The sequence below is a fragment of the Mus musculus genome, chromosome 8, assembly GCF_000001635.26.
Source record: "Mus musculus strain C57BL/6J chromosome 8, GRCm38.p6 C57BL/6J".
In the NCBI taxonomy this organism is placed as follows: Eukaryota; Metazoa; Chordata; class Mammalia; order Rodentia; family Muridae; genus Mus; species Mus musculus.
In genome coordinates, this window is record NC_000074.6 from 16,116,519 (window position 1) to 16,137,756 (window position 21,238).

The window sequence follows — 21,238 nt, forward strand, 5'->3', positions numbered from 1 at the left end:
AAAAACCTTTCCTGAAGCCAAACTCAGTGTGATCTGGGTTAGTACCATGAACTGATCTTCTTTCTGATGGGGACTGGGCTAAGGTAGCTGTGTAACATGGACCAGGATATTAGCCTTGTTGGAAATTCAGGCCATTGGCATGGAGAGTCTCCAGAGTGGGCGCTGTTCTCTTTTAAAGATATCTGCAGATGCCCAAGCAAAGTTAAGTAATTGGCATCTTACAAGCTGACAAAGCAGAACAGACTATAGCTCCACCTCCTGTGTATCTTTGTCTAAGCTAGGTGAGGAAGGTACTAACTCCATGACAATATGAATAAAGAGAGCAGCTGGCCCCACACAGTTCCTCACATGAGAAGACATGCATATCTCCAGGGCAGGTGAGAGAAGGGACTCTGTGAATGATTGAAATGGAGGGACAAGGCAGGGACATACATGGACAATGACATAAGTGCAGTAGAGTGTCCCATGCAGGGAAGACCTCAGCATCAAGTTTCTGCAGGTTAGGAGACTACTTGACAAGGATATAAACTGGGGAAGTCTTGCAGGTTGCATGCGACAAGAAGACTGGGAACCACAGGGTAACAGGTAGAAACAAAAGTAGGTGGACTTTAAAGCAACACTACTCACCTCTCATTTGACATAAACACTGTCAATTAAAAGAAGCACAGCTCAGACATCAGCATCCCTCAGAATTAGGATCAAGAATACCAGTGACATTGTCTCCACTACTCAATGCACATGGTGAGCATGTCTAGTCCAGAGGCCATGTGACTTGGTACATCATAGCTGTCACTGGACATCCAGAGGTGAAGACTGTTTACTGCTCTTTCAGAGGACCCAGGTTTGTTTTCTTGCACCCACACTAGCTCTCATAACCACCTGGAACTTCAGTTCCAGAAGATCTGATGCCCTCTTCTAACCTAAGCAGGCTTCTGTCTGCATGTGATGAACCCTCGCGTGTACACATGCAAAATAAAAGGATTTTTCAAAGGATGATGCAACTCTCTTTAACCATGACTTGTCCACAAGTAGTGATGTGCTGCTGTGTGGTCTGCTCTCTGCAAGACTCTAGAAGGTTCTGAGGAAGCAGACAGCCACCATGGTTACAAAGCCACTTGTTACAGGCCATCTTTATCTGGAAATTCAGCTTGCAAGCCTCCAATTTCTAACCGTTTCTTGCCCATAAAACAGTCCTACCCCATTCAGCAATTAGCAGGGCCAAAGGCTCCCCCTGTTGTAAACAACCAATTACTTTTAAGTGAAAACATGGCTATTAAATTATCTTTCAATAAAGTAAATTAGAGAGCCCCAGTCACGTAGCCCTCAGCCACTGCCGTTGAGTCATCACGAAATTGATCCAGCAGAGTCGGAGCTTGCAAAGCTACTCCCACCATTTCCTTAGATTACAAAAGCTGGTGGCTCTAGTCAGGCACTGGAGAAATGGTCCAACAGTCCAAGTTGACTTAACTCATGAAGGAAGGTCAGTTTTGGGCAACGAACTCCATTTTCTTGTGTTTCGTGCATGATTAAATGGTAATTACACAGTAATGGAAAGTGTTTGGCTGATTACAGTGGGCGTAATTGCAGCCCTCAGTATGTCCCCATTGTACACGCTATGCTAAGCAGGCAGGACAATGGACATTTGATGGGTAATATCTTCCTAGAACTAATGGCTTATTTCCTTGAGGAGGGAATTTTGTCTTACATGAAGTAAAGAAATATGTGGCACCTTCTGCTTCCTTTGGGGCCTTGACTTATACACTGAGGCAGCAGCAGCAGCAGCTGGGGGTTGGGGGACAATATTCCTAGCTCAATATTTGTATTTTATTTTGTTTCTTAATTCCATTCTATTCCATCCTGTCCAACTCTATTTTATTTTGAGATAGGGCTCCTGTAATTCAGGTTGCTCTCAAATTCACTAGGTAACCGAGGATGGTCTTGAACTTCCTAGCCCTCCCATTTCTACCTACAGTTGCTATAATCCCAGGTATTCAACATCACGCTCAGTTATACAGTGAGCCGACATGAACACAGGCCTCCATGAATGCCAGGCAAGCACTCTACCACCCGAGCCCTAGACCCTTAGCACTATTTTAAGGCAGGGGGGAAAGGACCATTAATAATAATTTTAAAAATTATTAATGGGAAAATTCATGCTCATTTAAAAAAGAATGAGTAAGTTTATAAAAGGAAAACATCCCACTGAGTGTTCAGCTAGCTCCACATAGTAGACACTGATGCATAAAGCAAAATTGTAAGAGGCTACACCATGGGGAAGGCCAACAAAGGTGCATATCCTGTGTGGAAGAGCAGGATGTGTTCTTCAGTTCCCCAGACAAGGAGACACACAGCAAGAACCAGCCTGGGAGAGAGAGCCCTTCCTCACAGCTGTGCAGGGATTGTTCCTCACCACTAAATCTACATGTGGGTGTGGATTTCTCAGGCATCTGGAGAGACACCTGAGAGAGGCTGAATTCCCTCATCTGCAGGAGATGGAATGGATACACCACACATTAAAGTCCACACATTAGCCATTCTAAGGTGAGATGGAGACCCAAAGAGGTTGTATTCTGTATTTCCCTGAGAACTCAGAATATTGAACACATTTTAAGCATATCTTCTTCAGAGAGCAGTTTAGTTCATTAGCTTATATTTTTAAATGGATTTTAAAAGAATGCAGTTCTTCTTTGTTTCTTCAAATCTAGAGAGGGATAAAATACTGATTTATTCTAAAACAGAGGTGAGTCAAAAAAAAATACATTGTACAAAATGAAAGGCAAACCATAACATATCACAGATTGAACGATTCCAGTTTAAAATATGTAGAAAATGCAATTCTATTGATCATTAGGTAATAAAAGGAGATCAGTGAGGACCAATAGACACTGTGTTGCATGTGGTCATCCTGACTGTGTGCTTTAAGTATACTGAAATTCACTGAGCTGCAAAATTTAAAAGAATGATTTGGCTGACATATATTACATCTCAATTATGTATTAAAAATGACATAAACACCTGTATAGCCTAAAAATATGTGCTTGTTAATTCCCTCTGATGGATTCTTCTGGGAAAACATGGGTGGTTTAGTACCTCCACTTTCATATGACTCAGGTAGGAGATTAAAAACAACCAACCAACCAACCAACCAACCAACAAACAAACAAACAAACAAAATCTATCAAACAAGTCTTAAGATTCTATGCTACACTCTTAAGGAAACTATAGTTCTTTTGATGTGATGTGTAGTTGGCCAAGATGTTATCCCTATTCTAAGTGCTATTTCTTCATTCTGCTGACTCTTTCCTTGCTAGGCAAACTCTTAAATTTCATGTAATCCCATTTGTCAATTCATGAGACTAACTCCTAGGCTACTGGGGTCACATTTACACAGTCTTTGCTTATGTCATGAAATCTTATGTTTACCTGTGTTTCATATATTTTAGCTAAGGTCTTTGATGAATTTTGGGTTGATTTCTATATAGACTGAGAGGTACAGATCTATTTTTATTCTACCACATTTCTAGCACCTTCTGTTAGTAGGCTCTTTTTTCTCTGGTGCAAATGTTTGATACTATTTTCAAAAATGGAATGATTGCAGCTGTGTGAGTTTATATCTTGGTCTTCTTTACTATTCTATTGCCTTTGGGCTGGTCTGTTTCTATGCTCACACCATGCTGTTTTGTTACCATGGCTCTGTAATATAGTTTGAGATCATGATGCTAATGTGCTGTCTCCAGCATCGCTTTTTCTACTAAAGACTCCTTTAGCTACTAAGTGCCTCTTGTTCTTCCTTTTGAATTTTAGTTTTGACTTTTCTATTTCTGTGGGCATATCATTGGAATTTTGGTGGGAAACGCAGTAACTATGCAGATCTCCTTAGACATGTGGCAATTGTCACAGTAGTTATTCTGTCCACTCATGGTCATTAGCAGTCCACCCATAGTCTAGTATGTCCTTCACTTTCTTCACTGTCTTAAAGTTTTCGTTGTAGTAACATCCCTGTTTTCCACTGTGATTTTGTATTAAGATTGATGTTTTCTGCCTTTCTTCTTGTTATTTTTGCTAGGAAATTTTCAGTCTTATTTTTCTAAGTATCATCTCAGTGCTTGATTGGCTCTATGGATTATTCTTTTGGCCTTGGCTCAATAAAGAGATGCAGACTTCAACTCAATAACAAGATCAAATATCTATCATTCCCAGGGAGCATACCCCACTGTTAGACACCTGCAGAATGATAGTCAAAGAATGGAAGACTAAACCAACAACAATCCATTATAGCCATTTCTGACATCGGCTGAAGTTGATTTCAAGTCAACATTACTCAGAAGGGACAAAGAATGCATCAAGAAGATATAGTAACTATTAAAACATCAGGGTTCCTATGAGGGATTTTCTTGATTAGATTATTTGAATAGGGAAGACCCACTACAAGTGTGGATAAAACCTTCTGGAAGCAGCCCAGATAAAAGAAAATGGACAAAATCATTGTTTTTTGCCTAATTATCTCTCCTTCTGGAAGCTTCAGTTATTTTGAGACTTTCTGTATCCCTTCACTGATACTAGAAACAGCCTTTTGGGCTTCCAACGTAGACCAGATCAAGGTAGATCTTCCAAGGTAGACCAGATCAAGGTAGATCTTCCAAGGTATCCCAATGATCAGAGGCACTACAGAAGTCTCCCAAGAAATCAGTACCAAATTAGAAATGCTGCCTCAAATACTGATCAACTAGCGTACCTCCAACCTTGCCAGTGTAAGATGGCAATTGTTGGGCTATCTGGGCCATGTCATGGAAGCCAGTCTACTAAAATATCCCTTGAATGTATATATAGTTCACTCTAGCAGTCTCATTCCTTTCGAGGACCTGACTAACATGGTCAGATGATTTGTCTTTAGCTTCTTATGGCTCTGCTGAGTTACTATGCTGGACATGATAGATTCTGTCCTGTTCTCATTTGCTCAGACATTCCACTCATAAAATTTGTTCTTCCCTATGCTCAAATACTTGAGACTGTCTCCTTCCTCTATGGATAGTATTCTGTCGAGCATCTTTTGCAGTGCTGGTTTGAGGATCAGGAATTGCTGGAGCTTATGCTAATTTTTAAATGGTCTTATTACTCCATCAATTTTATCAGCTCTCTTAGACACAGCAATCTTGGCTGGCAGCTACTTTCTTTTGAGGCCTGAATTGGATCATCCCATGCTTCCCTAGTTGATGATGTTTTTAACCTGAAGTTTCCACCTTTGGAGGTGAGGTGGTGATTTCTCTCCTGTTGTTTTTAATGTTTCTTTGTGTTGTACTTTTTAGATCTTAACTATAATCTGGGGGGAGAAATTCTCCTCTTGTCATAGCTGTTTGGGATATTTGGATATACAATTCTTTTTCCAAATTTGGAGGATTTCATTGAGTAGATTCTTTACATCTTTAGTGTTTCTGTTAGCTCATTCTGGACCTTGGATTCTCAAATTCCATGTCTTGATCATGTCTATGAGTTCTTAGATATTAGGAGTGTGCTTACCTATTTGATTCTTATGAGTGTTGAGTATAGTCCAACCCTGGTGTTCTTTCTTCTTGATCCTTTTCCAAGAAGTGTTTATTACTTATGTCAAAAGAATTTTCTGTTCCAAAGATTCTATTTGATTTTTAAAAAATATTATCATGTTGTTGTTGTTGAGTTCTATGACTTATCCTTTGTTACTGATCTTTCTCTCTGGGCCCTGTGTTGAATGCATCTTGTCTACAGAAGGCTTTTTGAGACTTGCATCTGGTATTTTCCCTGTGTTGGGATCCTTGCCTATAGTAGCTGAGGAGTTAGAGTCTTTTAGAAGAATCATTTCTTCATGAAGCCTGGTATTCTCATGTTGTATGTTTCTGTGTTGCAACTTGTATGGTTGCTGATCTCAACCATTCTTCTGTTTTATTTAGAGATCTCTGCAACCCAAGACACAGAGCAAGGAGAACCTAATTGATGTTAGAAATGACTTTTGCTTCCCCTCCTCTGCCCAAAACATGGCTGCATCTGCTTCTACTTCTACCCTACTTCTTACTGTGCACTGCAGTTTCTATGTGGCATTTTCTATCCTTTGTGGATTTATGAGTCCTGCTCTCCTGTCCTTCATTGGAACTGAAGTTTAGTTTTGTTTGTTTGCTTCTTTTGTTTTGCATGTGTGTGTATGTTTTCATTTTGACTGTCTTTTACACAGGCCCAAAATGAGGTAGCTCCTGGCTTGTAGTCTTACTTACAAGCCCCACAATCACTTTCAAAGCCTGTAGTAAGAGGACCTACCTCATTTCATGCTTGGGCTGTTAAATATATGCTGCTATTCACCAATGAGTTCTGACCCTTTGTATGCCTGGCCTATATATCTTATATTTCCCACGCTTGCTCTAACTCCCTGTTTGTTGGTTTTGTTCTGATGTGGTTGCATGTGCTTTCCTTTTTCAATTAATTAATTAATTTAATCAATCAATTAATTAACTCATTATTAATTTAATTAATCAATTAGTTAATTCACTTTATATCCCAATTTCAGCCTCCCTGGACTTCCTTTGGACAGCCTCTTCCTTCCCCCATCCACCTCCCCCCTTCCCCCTTCCTTCCCCCTTCCCCCTTCCCCCTTTTCCCCCTTCCCCTTTTCCCCCTTCCCCCTTCCCCCTTCCCCCTTCCCCCTTCCCCCTTCCCCCTTCCCCCTTCTCTTCTGACACCTCCCAGGGAATCAACACACCTTGGCACATGAAGTCACTACAGGACTAGGCACACTCTCTCTCATTGGGGGCTAAACAAGGCAGTAGAGTTAGGGGAACAGGATCCACAGACAGGTGACAGAGTCAGGAATACTACCCCTCTAGTTGAGGGACTCATATGAAGACCAAGCTGTATATCTGCTACATATGTGTGGAGGGCCTATGTCCAGCACATGTATACTCTTTGGCTGGTGGTTCAGTCTCTGGGAGACTCCAAGAACCCAGGTTATCTGACTCTGTTGGTCTTGTAGATTCCCTATCTTTTCTGGATCCCTCATTCTTCCTCTATTATGGTTGCAGACAAGAGCCTGTGCTCCCCCTTTGTGTACCCTGTCGTCTTGTGCTGTATCTGTTCTCCTAGGTGGATGTTGCTCCTGTGCACCCTATGCTATGCCTACCTTTCAGTGTTATCCTCACCCTGCTGTGCTATCCCTATACCTGAAAACCACACTGTTCTCTTTCAGCAAGGAAGCCTTGAAAATGGCCACTTTCTATGCTATTCTAAGCCAACAAAGCCACAAGCATAGAGACAGAGAGTCATACTCCTTTTATCCCAAGCCAAAAAAGAAGGCCAAAATTTCTAGGTCATAGTCCATAGCATGCTTTATATCCGGATTTTTCTTTTCCTTTCTACAGCTTTGAATATACTATCTAGAAAAAGTCTGATACTAGATGTGGAGGCACCTTTAATCCCAGTACAAAGAGGCAGAAGCAGGAAGATGGCTTGTTATAGACTAGCCAGAATGACATGGTGATATCCTACCTAAAACAAAACCAATTGGAGAGAGAGAGAGAGAGAGAGAGAGAGAGAGAGAGAGAGAGAGAGAGAGAGAGAAAGTGAATATCCAACATGACATTTATCCACATGTATGATACACCTGGAGGTTTCCTGACCAGAACAGTATGATCAGAGGATATGCAAGGACTATGCTAAATCATATGGACTTGACAACACCCAGGTCACTGTCTATAATTCTACACATTGCAAAGTAATACACATGGGAATACTGTGAAATGATATTATAAAGTTTCTTTTCCCTATAAATGTCTGCAGCAGTATTTTTACCATCATATTCCTAGCAATATGTTAAATTATTATATGGAGGGAGAAAAAGTATCTATGATGTTCAAAAGTTGTCTTTTTCTTTTTTTAATCCCAAAGTAGGAACATATTCATTGAATATGAATCATGAACAAATATAGAAAAATTAAGGCTTTTAAGTATAATAATTTTTTAAGTGGAAACATTTTTAAAACCTGAGAGAAGGCTTGTTATAGTGTAAAGTCTCGCCAGACCATGTGAATGAGCACTGAGATATTTACCGAACTAACTGCACTGAAAATTTATGTCCATCCAAAACCTGAACATAGAAGTTTCCAGCAGCCATATTCATAGTTGCCCAAACTTGAAAGTTGTTGAGACATCCTTCATTTTGGTGGGTGATGAATACCTAGGCTCAAAGTCTTCCCATAATGGATTGCTTTCACATCTTAAAGTGTGATCCTCCATCTTGAAGAGACATGGATGAAATTTAACTGTGTGCTGCAAAGAGGAAGAGGCCCCCTGGGAAAAGGCCATGTGATGCACAACTGCAGCTGTGCCACAGTTGAGAAAGGCAAATTCATAGTGAGAGGTAATCAGGGATGTCCGGGGAATGGAATGTGGCAAGAAGGTGGAGAGTAGGGAGTTCATGTCCAGCCACAAGGAAATTACTATTTGTAATGACATTGTGATGGTGGCTATGTGTATTTACCCCTGGTCTAACCTCTGACAACAGACAGAGCAAGTGCTGACATAAAATGGGGTACTGGGTGACAATGACATATCAGTTGGGCTCATAGACTGACAAAGTGCCTCTCTCTAGATTGACAGGGGGAAAGCCGGGAGCTGAGGGGAAGGGAGTCTAAGGGAACACTGAGCTTTCGCTTTAATTTTTCATTGAGCTTAAAAATCCTGTAGAAAACAAAGTCTGTTGAAAATGTAAAATCTGGGTATATAGAGAAAGGAAAAGGCAGAGCACATAACCTCTGACCCTGTGAACCTTTCTGTTTCCTAAATAAAGTGTACCAATTACCAACTGGTTTACTGCACATCCCAAAAGCAAAGGACGTTTTTATACAACAGAAAGCCAAAGTGCATAATACCAAACTAAAGGACTGGCCTACCTACCTTCTTCCCTTCTTCCCTCCCTCCCTCCCTCCCCCCTTCTTTCCTTCCTCCCTTCCTCCCTGCTCCCCTCTCCTTTTTTTCTTTCTTTTATTTTTTGTTTCCAAGCTAGGATGGGTGCCGTATTGGAGCTTCTTCAGACAGATGCCACTGCCAAGATGTGGCTCTGTCTGTAAAATACATGCCTACATGCATGAAATGCTCCCTTTAATCCGCAGTACCACAGAAACTCATACCCGAAATCATAACAGTAGGGAGGTAGAGGCAGGAAGATCAGAAGTTCAAGGTCATGTTTAAGACCTTGTCTCAAAACAAGCAAAGAAACAAACAAACAACACAAAAGAAAGAAAGAAAATAATAATCAAAATAAAATGGAGATATATGTGTTTGTGAACTGCCATCTCAAATCAAAGGGACACCAGAGTAAGAAACTGCAAATTCTGAAACCTGAATTTCATAGATGACCCTTTAATGCTTTAACTTGACCTCAGACAATTTTGTTATGTAAATCCTAAACAGGGCACTCTACCAACTTGCCAAGAGCCAAGTTTGTGGGCACATGTCTATTAGGAGAACTCCTTTTGCTGACCGTGTATGTTATCAAATGACATAGCACCTTTATCTGATGCTCTTTGGGAGGTACTAAAAGGTTGAACTGCCACAGTGTGTATCAATCCAGTCCTTCTGAGGAAGTAATTCTTTTGAATGGAATTCAAACTGGGCAGTGTGGATTTGCCTATCTTAAGTACCCAAGAATTCAAGTTAGGGAATGTGCCTCTCAGCAATAGTTCGCCAGAGGCTACTCTATGAGTGATGCCAAACCTTAGCTTGAGGAAGGATGCAGACACGTGGGAAGTGGAAAGCAGAGCATTTCCTAACCCTTGTCAGCTGTACCTGAAGTCCCATTCAGGCTTAAGAGGAAGTCAGGGAAGCCAGAGTCAAAGCCAGGCTTGGGAGAAGCCCAGACACAAACCACACTTTCTCCATACTGAGAATATCTGCTTTCTAGTCACTGCCCAGGTGAAAACTATCAAGTCCTTCTTTTCCTTCCAGCATCCCTACCTGGTAACATACTCACCCCTAAGCCAATTGTTCTCCTGACAATGATGAACTAAGAACATGCCACCATTAAGTACAGCCTCTAGCATTTGAGAAAAGAACCTCTGTGAACTCCGGCCTCTGTATCTCTTGAAGCACTCACATAAGAATCCTGTAAGGTTAGTCACATAACTCTCCTGCCAAAACAGTTTTTCTGACAGGCAGAGGAAGGCATGCAGTGTTGTAGAGAAGACTCTAACCCAGCTGGGCTCACAGGATTCACCTCAACCACTATTCAACCATACCCTTTGCTCTCTTACCAGCTTCCACCCAAGCTATGCCTTCTTTCCTTAGGCTCTCAGCTCATACAAAACCAATACTAAGCTGGCAATGCATGCATCCTGTTTGTTTCTCTTTTGTCTTAGGGACCTCGGTTATGAACCCAGCCAGAGACAAGAAGTCTTTCTCCTCCTTAATTAAAAAGAAAAATAAAACTTTTCTCCTTTATAATACATCCTTTCCAAGAATCAATTTATTCTAAGGAAATATTGTTCACTCGCATATGAACAGAGTTCTTTGTCCTTGGCAAGCCCTGGTGTTCAAACAAGAAACCCATGTTTGCACCTACTGGAAAACTGGATGGAGAAGCCGGACTTGCTGATGAAGAAGTCACTGTCAAACTGCAGGGTGAGTGAGTTGAAGGTGCTGTGGATGTCCTCAGGTAGGGCCGAACCGCTCCACTCCTTCAGCAGGATGTTGCTGTCTACAGGGCCATCCCAGACCTTGAGGATGTCATGCGCCGTTTCAGTGTCAAACACAATGAAATGGAGGCTGCAAGAAACAGCAGAGCTTCTGTGTTCAGTGAGAATCACACTTGCCCACCACAGAGGGAATCATCCTAGCCAAGGTTGTACTGACTGCTAACCCACTTAACATCCGAACCAAATGTGTTCTCCAGGCTCCTGACAAAGAAGAATGAGGGTCCAAAGAGTTCAAAATGGAACAGGGTACAAACACATCAGTCACCACTGTAGAGAGCCAAGCTATAGGCTAAACTGCTCGCCAAAGACACATGTTTCATCCCAAGGCTGCTAGACCATTCTCAAAACTCCAGCCAGAGCACACACACCAAACAAACTCCTCACACTAGCTTATTATTGTTGGTCTGGACACTTGGTGGCAGCACACACATCAGGAGAAAGACTTGCAGAAGCCTCTGAATAGTCTGTTTTGATGTTGTTTGGATAAATTTTATCTTCAGAGTTAGTACATTATTTGAGACAACACGAAAGCAGAACATTCCAATATAAATTCTCTTCTTTATAACATCTTTAGTGCACTTATATTAGACTTTCAGGTAGTCCCCAGAACAATCTTTATGCTCCAGGAAGCTTGCAATGACAACGGACAAATAGAAGAAGTTAGCTAAAATGCTAGCAAAAGGCTTTTCCCCCAGCGAGTTTTTATAGGTTTTCATTTACTGGTTATTGCGCATGGATTTTGCTACAAACATAATCTTGGTAGCTGACCTACCTAGAGCTATATGGGAATCTCCACTATATCGTTTTCCACATATTATATATACAAAGGATTGGCACATCTCACCTGGGCAAAGAAATAAAATGTGTAGTGCACTTTGGTACAGAATAATATACATATAAAGAACAGAATATTTCTCAGCATTTATCGTCTCAGTAATTTGTCCTGCCTGTTTCTACACTTTTTAAAAATAAAATTTTATGACTATACCTATATATCTCCTGTATACTTCTACTAGCCAATTACCTGCTTGTCCCCATACCCCTCCCTGTATGTTGTGATAATTTCGTTTATACTTTTGCTATTCCCATGTGTGCTAGTGTGTACAGATTCATGAGTCCCCAGAACACCCATGTGTTTAATGGAAACCATGCAGACGGAATCATGTAAACTGTATGTGCCTACACCATTTTCAGTTCAACTTTACATTTGGAATTGGGAATCTCCATGGGTGAAAGTAGAGAGTCTCTTAATTTACTTTAAGATCAGGTTTGTTTTTAATGTATGTGAATAAATGTGTGTTCCTATGCATGCACATAGATTTAAGGTGCTTGCAGAGGCCAGAAGAGGATGTCAGATCCCCTGGAGATGGAGTAGTAGGTAGAGTACAGGTGTAGATGTGGGGACTAGAAAAAGAACTTTGGTCCTTTGCAAATGTAATGTTCACTCTTAACTACTGAGCCATCTCTCCATCCCCATTAATTACTTCAAAGGTCCAGGCGTATGCTTATTTTCCTTCCTTCCATTACAGCACAGTTGGTCAAGGTCTCTCTCTCCTTCTTCTCTTTCATAATAGAATACACACTACACTGGATATTCTAGAATGGCCATCGAAGAGGCTTTAGAGACATGGAATTACTCATTAACAAACACTTAGCCACCCTGCCCTCTCTGTGACTCTACTTCTAGTCTTGTAATAAAGCACCAAGGCCCTTAACATCTTTGACAATCACCAACAGTACACATGATATATGTATAGACAAAGAATAGGTGCAACATGTCTGGTTAATTGTGACCATTGATGACTAATGAAATTGGCTTACCCCCCCCCACGTGTATGTGTGTGTGTGTGTGTGTGTGTGTGTGTGTGTGTGTGTGTGTGTGTCTAAAAGTCAGTTTTCCTTCAAAGTAGTTGAGCAACTCTGTATTTGTAGAATTCCAGCAGTATACAAAGTCCATCTCTGAGACCATGGAGGAAGTCATTGAATTATATAAGTAGTCATCATTGTTTGTGTTGCAACTGAACTGCACAACAAGACGAAGAAACAAAGAATACCACATTCTAGTATATGATGAGAATGAAATGGGGATGGGGGAGAGGGGAGACTCTTAGGCCTGGGGTGGGGGAGACAAACCATGTGGCAGGGTGAGGTATGTACAGAGAGAGACTTGAGGAAACCAAGAGCCCTGAAACAGTCACATGGGACTAAGGGGGTGGGTCCATTCCACCAGACAAAAATCCAATACAGAGGACTTCCATCTTGGAGAAGACCCAAGAATCCAAAGCAACTGGGAGAGGGAGGGAGAGAAGGGGAGGGACAGAGGAAAGGAGGAGAGAGAAGAGAGAAGAGAGAAGAGAGAAGAGAAGAGAAGAGAAGAGAGAGAGAGAGAGAGAGAGAGAGAGGGAGGGAGGGAGGGAGGGAGGGAGGGAGAGAGAGAGAGAGAGAGAGAGAGAGAGAGAGAGAGAGAGAGAGAGAGAGATTAAGACCAGAGAAGAAATGAGGGCAAGGGGAAGGTGGTAAGGAGGAAGAGGGGACAAGGGGACAAAAGAAAAGGGACCTCTCTGGGTATGTTAAGTATTTTGACCTTTTGGCTGGGTACAGTATCAGGTCAGGTGATTGTGAAACAATGACCTCACTATCAGCTGTGAAAATGTTCTTATTTACACTTTATGCTATAGACAATGCAGTGCGGATAGATCAAACCCATGACCTTCCTGAAGGATGCCAGAAGCAGAGCCATGCTCCTTATGGAAGTTCTAGAACCTAAGGGTCTGACAGATTCTAATACATTTTATCAGGTAGCAAAACCAGACAGAGGAGCTGTGGATAAGAGGGTGCAAGGCACTTTTAAGATTTTAGCCTCAAAACCAAGAAAGAAGGCTGGAATGGCCAGTTGAGAAAGAGAGTAGGTTGGTACCTGTGCAGCTTAGAAGAATGGAATCTCTGGGTTGGACTTCTGAGCTCAGACCTGTGCAGAGGGAAATACACAGGCAGCTCTAATATGGTAAGGGGCTTCCAGAGGAAGTCTGGATTCCTCTGATGCATGATTTCAAATCCTAAGACAAGATGAAGCCACCAAAATTCATGAGCAGGGACAGAAACACAGCTAACACAGTACCTGATCACAGGCATTTGCTGATTTGCACAATGTGTCCTTTATCTTTCTAATTAGGGTGGGTGCTAAATGAAAATGAAAATATAAATAAATAAATAAATAAATAAATAAATGAAAAGGAAAGGACATGACTGTGCCTAGGTATGGTGGAGGAGAAAGTTTATTGTAGATAAAAGGGAGAGCATAGGTGGGGGGGGGGAGGGCAAAAACATCTGGAAGCTTCCAGAGAGAAGGAAACCTGGTGCAGAAGCCAAGAATGCAAAAGGCAAAAGAGGGCTGGGTAACCAAAATGGCTGAATTACATAGGGAAGAGCCTCTGAGGGGAAAGGGCAGCCGGCAGAAGGGCAGCCCAGACCACGAACCTGGGCTGGAAATGTTAGGGTAGCGAGTGGGGTATGCCAGCCAGGAGGACTCTGTAACAGGATGAGACTGAGGGATGACAGGAGAATCTGGTGACCAGGTCTGCTTTGATATGTTAAATAAGCACATCGGCCACTTGTCCCAAGGTTTGAGACCTAACAGATGTATACTCTCATATCAGCTTGCTGAATTAAAATACAAAAAAAAAAAAAAAAAGACGCCTGCCACTTATATCATGGGCATGTTTTCTGCATTTCTGGGTCTTTAGTTTCTCATAACAAAGACTGAAATCTTATTAAGTTATTCCTCCATGCTCATTTGCATAAGCGTTTTTTACTAGCATGCAAATGAGATTGACTGTAGAGTTCAGCTATGTTTTTTTTTCTCCTCTACTTGCTTCCTTCATTCTTTGATGGATGGCTTGCTTTAGACTATTAAAAAAAATTAGATCACTTCCTTCTTTATTGATTTTTTCTGATCTGGAAGCTATTTACAGCATATCATTTAAAGATAGTTATTATATAAAGAGTAATTTCCTTTCTATTGCAAACAGGAAAAAAAATGTCAGTTATTTTTCTACTCAATGATATCCTGAAAGAATAGTTGTGGTTTTGTTTTGTTTTGTGCATTTATTGTATTTATTATCTCTTTTCTTTTATTTGTTGAGACAGGATTTTCCTCTCTGCTGTGCTTACCTGGAGCTCACTATAGAGCCCAAGATGGCCTTAGACTCCCAACAGTCCTTGTCCCCTCTTTCCCATGGTGCCTCCATCTGGTTTTTCTACCTTACAAAGTGTATTAGAATCTGCCAGGCCCTCAGGGTCTCCACTGTGGAGCTTCCATAAGGATCATACCTAATTTCTGGCATCCTTCAGGAAGGTCATGGATTTCCCACCATCCATCTGCATTCTTCCCTGTATAGCATGAAGAGTACACAGGCACCTACAGCTCAAATCTGAACTCCAGCAGGCTTCCTCTGGAAGCCCACTGGCCACTCCTGCAAGCAGCGGGGCAGGTGGGTGAGCTTCTTATCTTTACTCTCCCTCCTCTTCTCCATATCCAGTCCCTAGTCTCATCCCCTGCTCTGTAGCAGACTACCCTCTTATGGTCTCTTCTCATTCTTTTACCCCATTCTCAGGGAACTAAGCAGATGGTAAAAGAACATCCTGCTTTCTTCACCTCCATAGATCTCCTCAAGCCCCACTTTTAGCCCACCCCCATTATACCTCTAACCTCCAGCGGCTGTACCTTCCTAAGGACCAGAAAAAGCAACAAAAATTAAAGAACAAAATAGCCACTCAACAAAGACAAGATATCAGCGCCTAGAATTTCAATCATCTCGAACACAGATTATGGGACTGTAACTTTTAAACACAATCAATAATAGTCAGGGCATGATCTCTGCTAGAGCATAGCAACCCTACAAGAGTAGGCACGACAACAGACATATTGATTAATGAAGTTGATTTGAATATCCACTCATAAACCCACACACCTGGTTTTTGTTAAAGAAGCCACAAATTGATAATGGGAAAAAGACAGCATCTTCAACAAATGGTGCTGGTCAAACTGGACAACTGATGTAAAAGATTCCAAATAGATATCTATGCTCATCACCCTGCACAAAAATCAACTCCAAATGGATCAAAGATCTCAGCATAAAACCAGAAACACTGAACCTGATAGAAGAGAAAACGTGGAATAGCCTTGAGCTCACTGGCACAGAAAAAGTATTTCTGAACAGAACACTATTAGCACAGGCACTAAGGTCAGAAATTAATAAATGGGACCTCATGTAACTGAGAAACTTCTTCATGGCAAAGGATATCATCATTTGGAAAAAGTAGCAGCTTATGAGATGAGAAAATATTTTTTACCAATTCCATATCAAATAGAGAGCTAATGAGAGAACTTTATAAAGAACTAAAAAACTAGCTATCAAGGAAAAAAAAAACCCAATTAAAAAATGGGTAGAGATCTAAACAGAATTCTCAAGATAGGAAACTCAAATGGCTAAGAAACACTTAAAGAAACGTTCAACATTGTTAGTCATCGGGGATATGCAAATCAAAACTACTCTGTGATTTCATCTTATGTTCCTTAGAATAACTAAAATCAAGTAAAGCAAAGGCTCATGCCGGCGATGATGTGAAGGAAGAAGAGAACTCATCCAGTGCTGGTGGGAATGCAAACTTTCATAACCTCCTTGGAAATCAATGTGTGAGGCAGTTTCCCAGGAAGATGGATCTACCTCAAGATCCAGTTATATCACTCTTAGCTATATACACAAAGTATGATTTATCCTAAAACAAAGACACTTTCTCAACTATGTTCATTGCTATTCTATTTAAAATAACTAGAAGTTGGAAACAACTTAGATATCCCTCAACAGATGAATGGATAAAGAAAATGCAGACATCTACACAATCGAATATTGCTTAGCTGTTTTAAAAGAATGAAATGTGTTTTTTTAAGAACAGGCATTTATATTTATTTTACATATATGAGTACACTGTAGCTGTCTTCAGACACACCAGAAGAGGGCATTGGATCGCATTACAGATGGCTATGAGCCATTGTGTGGTTCCTGGGAATTGAACTCAGGACCTCTAGAAGATCACTCAGTGCTCTTAACCACTGAGTCATCTCTCCCAAGAATCTACAAATGGGACCTCGTAAAATTGCAAAGCTTCTGTAAGGCAAAGGACACTTTATAAGTCAATAGAAAAAAACAGCAACCAACACATTGGGAAAAGATCTTTACCAATCCTACATCTGATAGAGGGTTAATATCCAATATATACAAAGACTCAAGAAGTTAGACTATAGAGAATCAAATAATTCTATTTAAAAAATGGAGAACAGAGCTGAACAAATAATTCTCAATTGAGGAATCTTGCATGACTGAGAAGAACCTAAAGAAATGTTCAACATCCTTAATCATGAGGGAAATGCAAATCAAAATGACCCTGAGATTCTACCTCTCACCAGTCAGAATGGCTACGATCAAAATCTCAGGTGACAGCAGATGCTGGAGAGGGTGTGGGGAAAGAGGAACATTCCTTCATTACTGGTGTGATTGCAAGCTTGTACAACCACTCTACAAATCTGTCTGGCGGTTCCTCAGAACATTGGACATAGTACTACATGAGGACCCAGCAATACCACTCCTGGACATATACCCAAAAGATGCTCCAACATGTAATAAGGACACATGCTCCACTATGCTCATAGTAGACATATTTATAATAGCCAGAAACTGGAAACAATGCAGATGTCCCTAAACAGAGGAATGGATACAGAAAATGTGGTACATTTACACAATGGAGTACTATTCAGCTATTAAAAACAATGACTTCATGAAATTCACAGGCAAATGAATTATCTAGAAAATATCATCCTGAGTGAGGCAACTCAGTCAAAAAAGAACACATATGCTATATACTTACTAATAAGTGGATATTAGGCAAAGAGTGAGGAGTAACCACGATACAACTCACAGACTGCATGAAGCTCAAGAGAAAGGAAGAACAGAGTGAATGCTTCAGTCTTAGAAGGGGGAACAAAATAATCAAGGGAAGTAGAGTGTGGAAGGGAATTGGGAGGAAGAGAAGGGGGAAAGAGGGGAAGAATCAGGTATGGGAAGAAATGGAGGAGATGAACAGAGAGAGGGTCAGGAAATTGAACAGAGGTGTGTAGTAATGGGGGATGGGTAACTGAGGGTAGCAACCAGAAAGTCCCAGATGCCAGGAATGCAAGAGCCTCCCAGGACCCCATGGGGATGACATTAGCTGAAATACCCCATAATACCTGTGGAGACAATATCCAGGGGTTAGGAATGCCCTCCCCGATCCCCCCACCCCCACGTTGAGGAATGGGGCCACCCACCTGTCTCCAAAATTTTAACCAGAATTGATCTTGATTAAAGGAAATACAGGGACAAAGAGTGGAGCAGAGACTGAAGGAAAGGCCATCCAAAGACTGCCCCACCTTGGGATCCATCCCACATGCAGACACCAAACCTAGATACTATTCCTGACAGTGCTTCCTGACAGCAGCCTGATACAGCTGTCTCCTGAGAGGCTCTGCCAGATTCTGACCAATACAGATGCTGATGCTTGCAGCCAACTGTTGGATAGAGCATGGGGCCCCCGATGGAGGAACTAGGGGAAGGACTGAAGGAGCTGATGGGGCCTTATCTGGCATCAATAGGAGGGGAGGCCCTTAGACTTGTGAAGGCTTGATGCCCTAGTGTAGAGGATTGCTAAGGTGGTGAGGTGAGGTTGGTAGGTGGGTCCCTCATAGAAGCAAGGTAAAGGGGGATAGGATAGGGGTTTCCAGATGGGAAAGCAGGAAAGGGGATAACATTTGAAATGTAAATAAATAAATGTGCAATTTAAAAAACAGAGATATTAAGGAACAGTGGGAAAAAAATGAAACGTATAGACAAATAAATGGAACTAGAAAAAAAAATAACTCTAAGTGAGGTGACTATGACTCAGAAAGACAAATCTGGTATGTATTTGCTTATATGTGGATATTAGCTGTTAAGTTATGGATAAGCAAGATGCAATCCATAGAACCATAGGGATTAGATTTACAGTAAGGGGCTTGGGGGGCAGATTTTCCAAGTAAAGGAAAATAGAATCATTGACAGTTGTAGACGGACATGAAGGGACACAGGAATGGAAGGATCAAACAGAGAGGTGAACAAGGGAAGAAAATACGAGGAAAGATAGCTAAAATGAAAGGGCATTTAACCTAAATGAAATCATCAAATAATGGGGGAGTCAGAGCCCCAACTAGATATTTCTTGTCACCAAATGAAGTTTCTATTACTGAGAATGTGTAACATCTAATTGAGTTATTTGCCAAAGAGATCCCATAGAAAACCTCAAACAACCAGACTGTTTCCAAGGCTATAGGTTGCTCTCCCCACACAACCCTATGGCTGAAGACAATATCTACACAAGTCATTGAATACAGAGAAATTGAGCTGGTGTCTTCTAGAGCCTTCACTCATATGGGCTAGTTCTTGGTACTGGAAGAGAGTCTGCATGCTACCAATGCATATCTGTAAATACTAAGCCAGCTGTAAACACTTGGGCTATGATGGTATCCCACCTGCAAGATATCCTTCTGCAATTGTTATAGCAAGAATTGATTTGCCTGAAGGTCCACTCCACAATATGGAATTCATATGCTTTAATAACCAGGAACTAGATAGCCCAGGGATCTAGGTTGAAACCAAGTGCTACTGTTCTAAAGGAACGTAGCAATAAAATGACTTCCAGTGACATTCTGCTATACTCATAGGTTAGCGCCTTGATCAGCCATCACCAGAGGAGCTTCTTCCTGTACAGATAGAAACAAATACAGAGACCCACACCCAGACAATATGCAGGGAGTGAAAGACCCTGGAACACTCAGCCCTAAATAGGATGTCTCCACCAAATTCCTCCCCTCAGGGCTCAAGTCACTGTGGAAGAGGAAGCAGAATGCAGGACACAAAGAAAACAAGGCACTCAAAACAGAGCAAGAGCCGGGCGGTGGTGGCGCACTCCTTTAATCCCAGCGCTTGGGAGGCAGAGGCAGGCGGATTTCTGAGTTTGAGGCCAGCCTGGTCTACAGAGTGAGTTCCAGGACAGCCAGGGCTACACAGAGAAACCCTGTCTGGAAAAGCTAAACCAAACCAAACCAAAAACACAGCAAGACTGATGCACACACAGAGACTGAGGTAGCATGCACTGGGCCTGTGCAGCAAATGAGGTCCTAGAACTGAAAAGAGAAGGAGACATAATGTATCCATCCCTAACCTGGGTGCTGTCTTCAATTTATTGCTACTTACAAATGACATTTTAGTGTTCTCCCAGGGAGAACACTCTCTCTGACAGTCAGACTGCATGCTCATCAGTAAATGGTCAACAGAAAATAAACTCCGTGGTATCCTTGGAGGTTTCTTGTCAGATAATGTTGTAACAAGGTTTGCTTGTTTTTGTTTGTTTGTTTGATTTGGTTTTGTTTTTTGTTTGTTTGTTTTTGTTTGATTGATTGCGTCAAGTAAACTTTTAATTTTTAATTTTAATGTTTTATTTATTTTTCTCATTTATTTATCCCCCGCACCCCAAGACTATTTGCCTTCATATGATGGCTTTGTTTATTCTTGTTTTGAGGATTTCTGAATGTGCAAATGAGTGGATGAGTGGGTCTTTGCATCAATATTTGTTTCTTAGTTCTTTTCCTTCTGTTTGTTTTGTCCTATTCTGATATGTTTATTTTTGTCTCATTTTGTTATATTATATTATATTATATTATATTATATTATATTATATTATCAGCCCTTAGCTGCCTGTTTGGTTTCTAATGAGAGATAGAGATGGGGTAGATGGAGAAAGATGATGAGATAGGTATGGACCTGCAAAGCTGTGTGATCCGGGAAGCCAGTTCGGAAAATAAGAGTGAGGTCCAGATGTGTCCAAATCCTGAAAGTCTCTTCCTGAGCCTGGCAGGAATTAGTAATGCTTCCTCGTTTCTCTGAGCCTGCACGTTCTAACGAATGTAGGCCTTACGATGTTCACCTCCATCACCCTTGAGGTGGTCACATTGTTTGGTGGTCAGATAACAGGTCTTCTGCTCTCCCTAAAATGACGTGTCCAGGTAGTGCCTGGAATTCCTCTTCATACAAATGGGCATTCCAAGCACCTTAGAACCAGCATATGTTTACCCCCCAAACCCCTACCCACTCCCCAAGGTTTATACAGTCCTTGTTCACCCTGATAAAGAGAGCTGTTGCACTGAAAAGCATCTCTGGAGAAGACTGTTTATCCTATACTCAAGTGAACCTCAGTCCTTCTAACCCACCCACTTGGCTAAGCTTTATCCCTTCTAGTGTAGCCTTGGGTACAATGGTGCCTGGGTATCCCAAGGAGAAAAGCAGAGAAGAACTGGGGGAAGCAGAGGGAGGAGAAACTGTAATCTGGATATATTGTCTGAAAACAAAATCTATTTTCAATTAATGAAAAATTATATAAGACTATAATTATTTGTTCCTTGG

At 41.3% G+C, this 21,238-nt stretch overlaps 1 protein-coding gene across 6 annotated transcripts in view; it reads right to left on the reverse strand.

The window, feature by feature from the left end:
- Positions 1–21,238, reverse strand: part of Csmd1 (CUB and Sushi multiple domains 1) — a 1,642,848-nt gene that overhangs the window by 223,981 nt on the left and 1,397,629 nt on the right. For all 6 annotated transcript variants that reach the window (XM_006508931.4, XM_006508930.4, XM_030243874.1 and 3 more), the window contains one exon: positions 10,577–10,779. In XM_006508931.4, the coding sequence (XP_006508994.1) occupies positions 10,577–10,779 (203 nt within the window). The remainder of the gene's footprint in view (positions 1–10,576; positions 10,780–21,238) is intronic.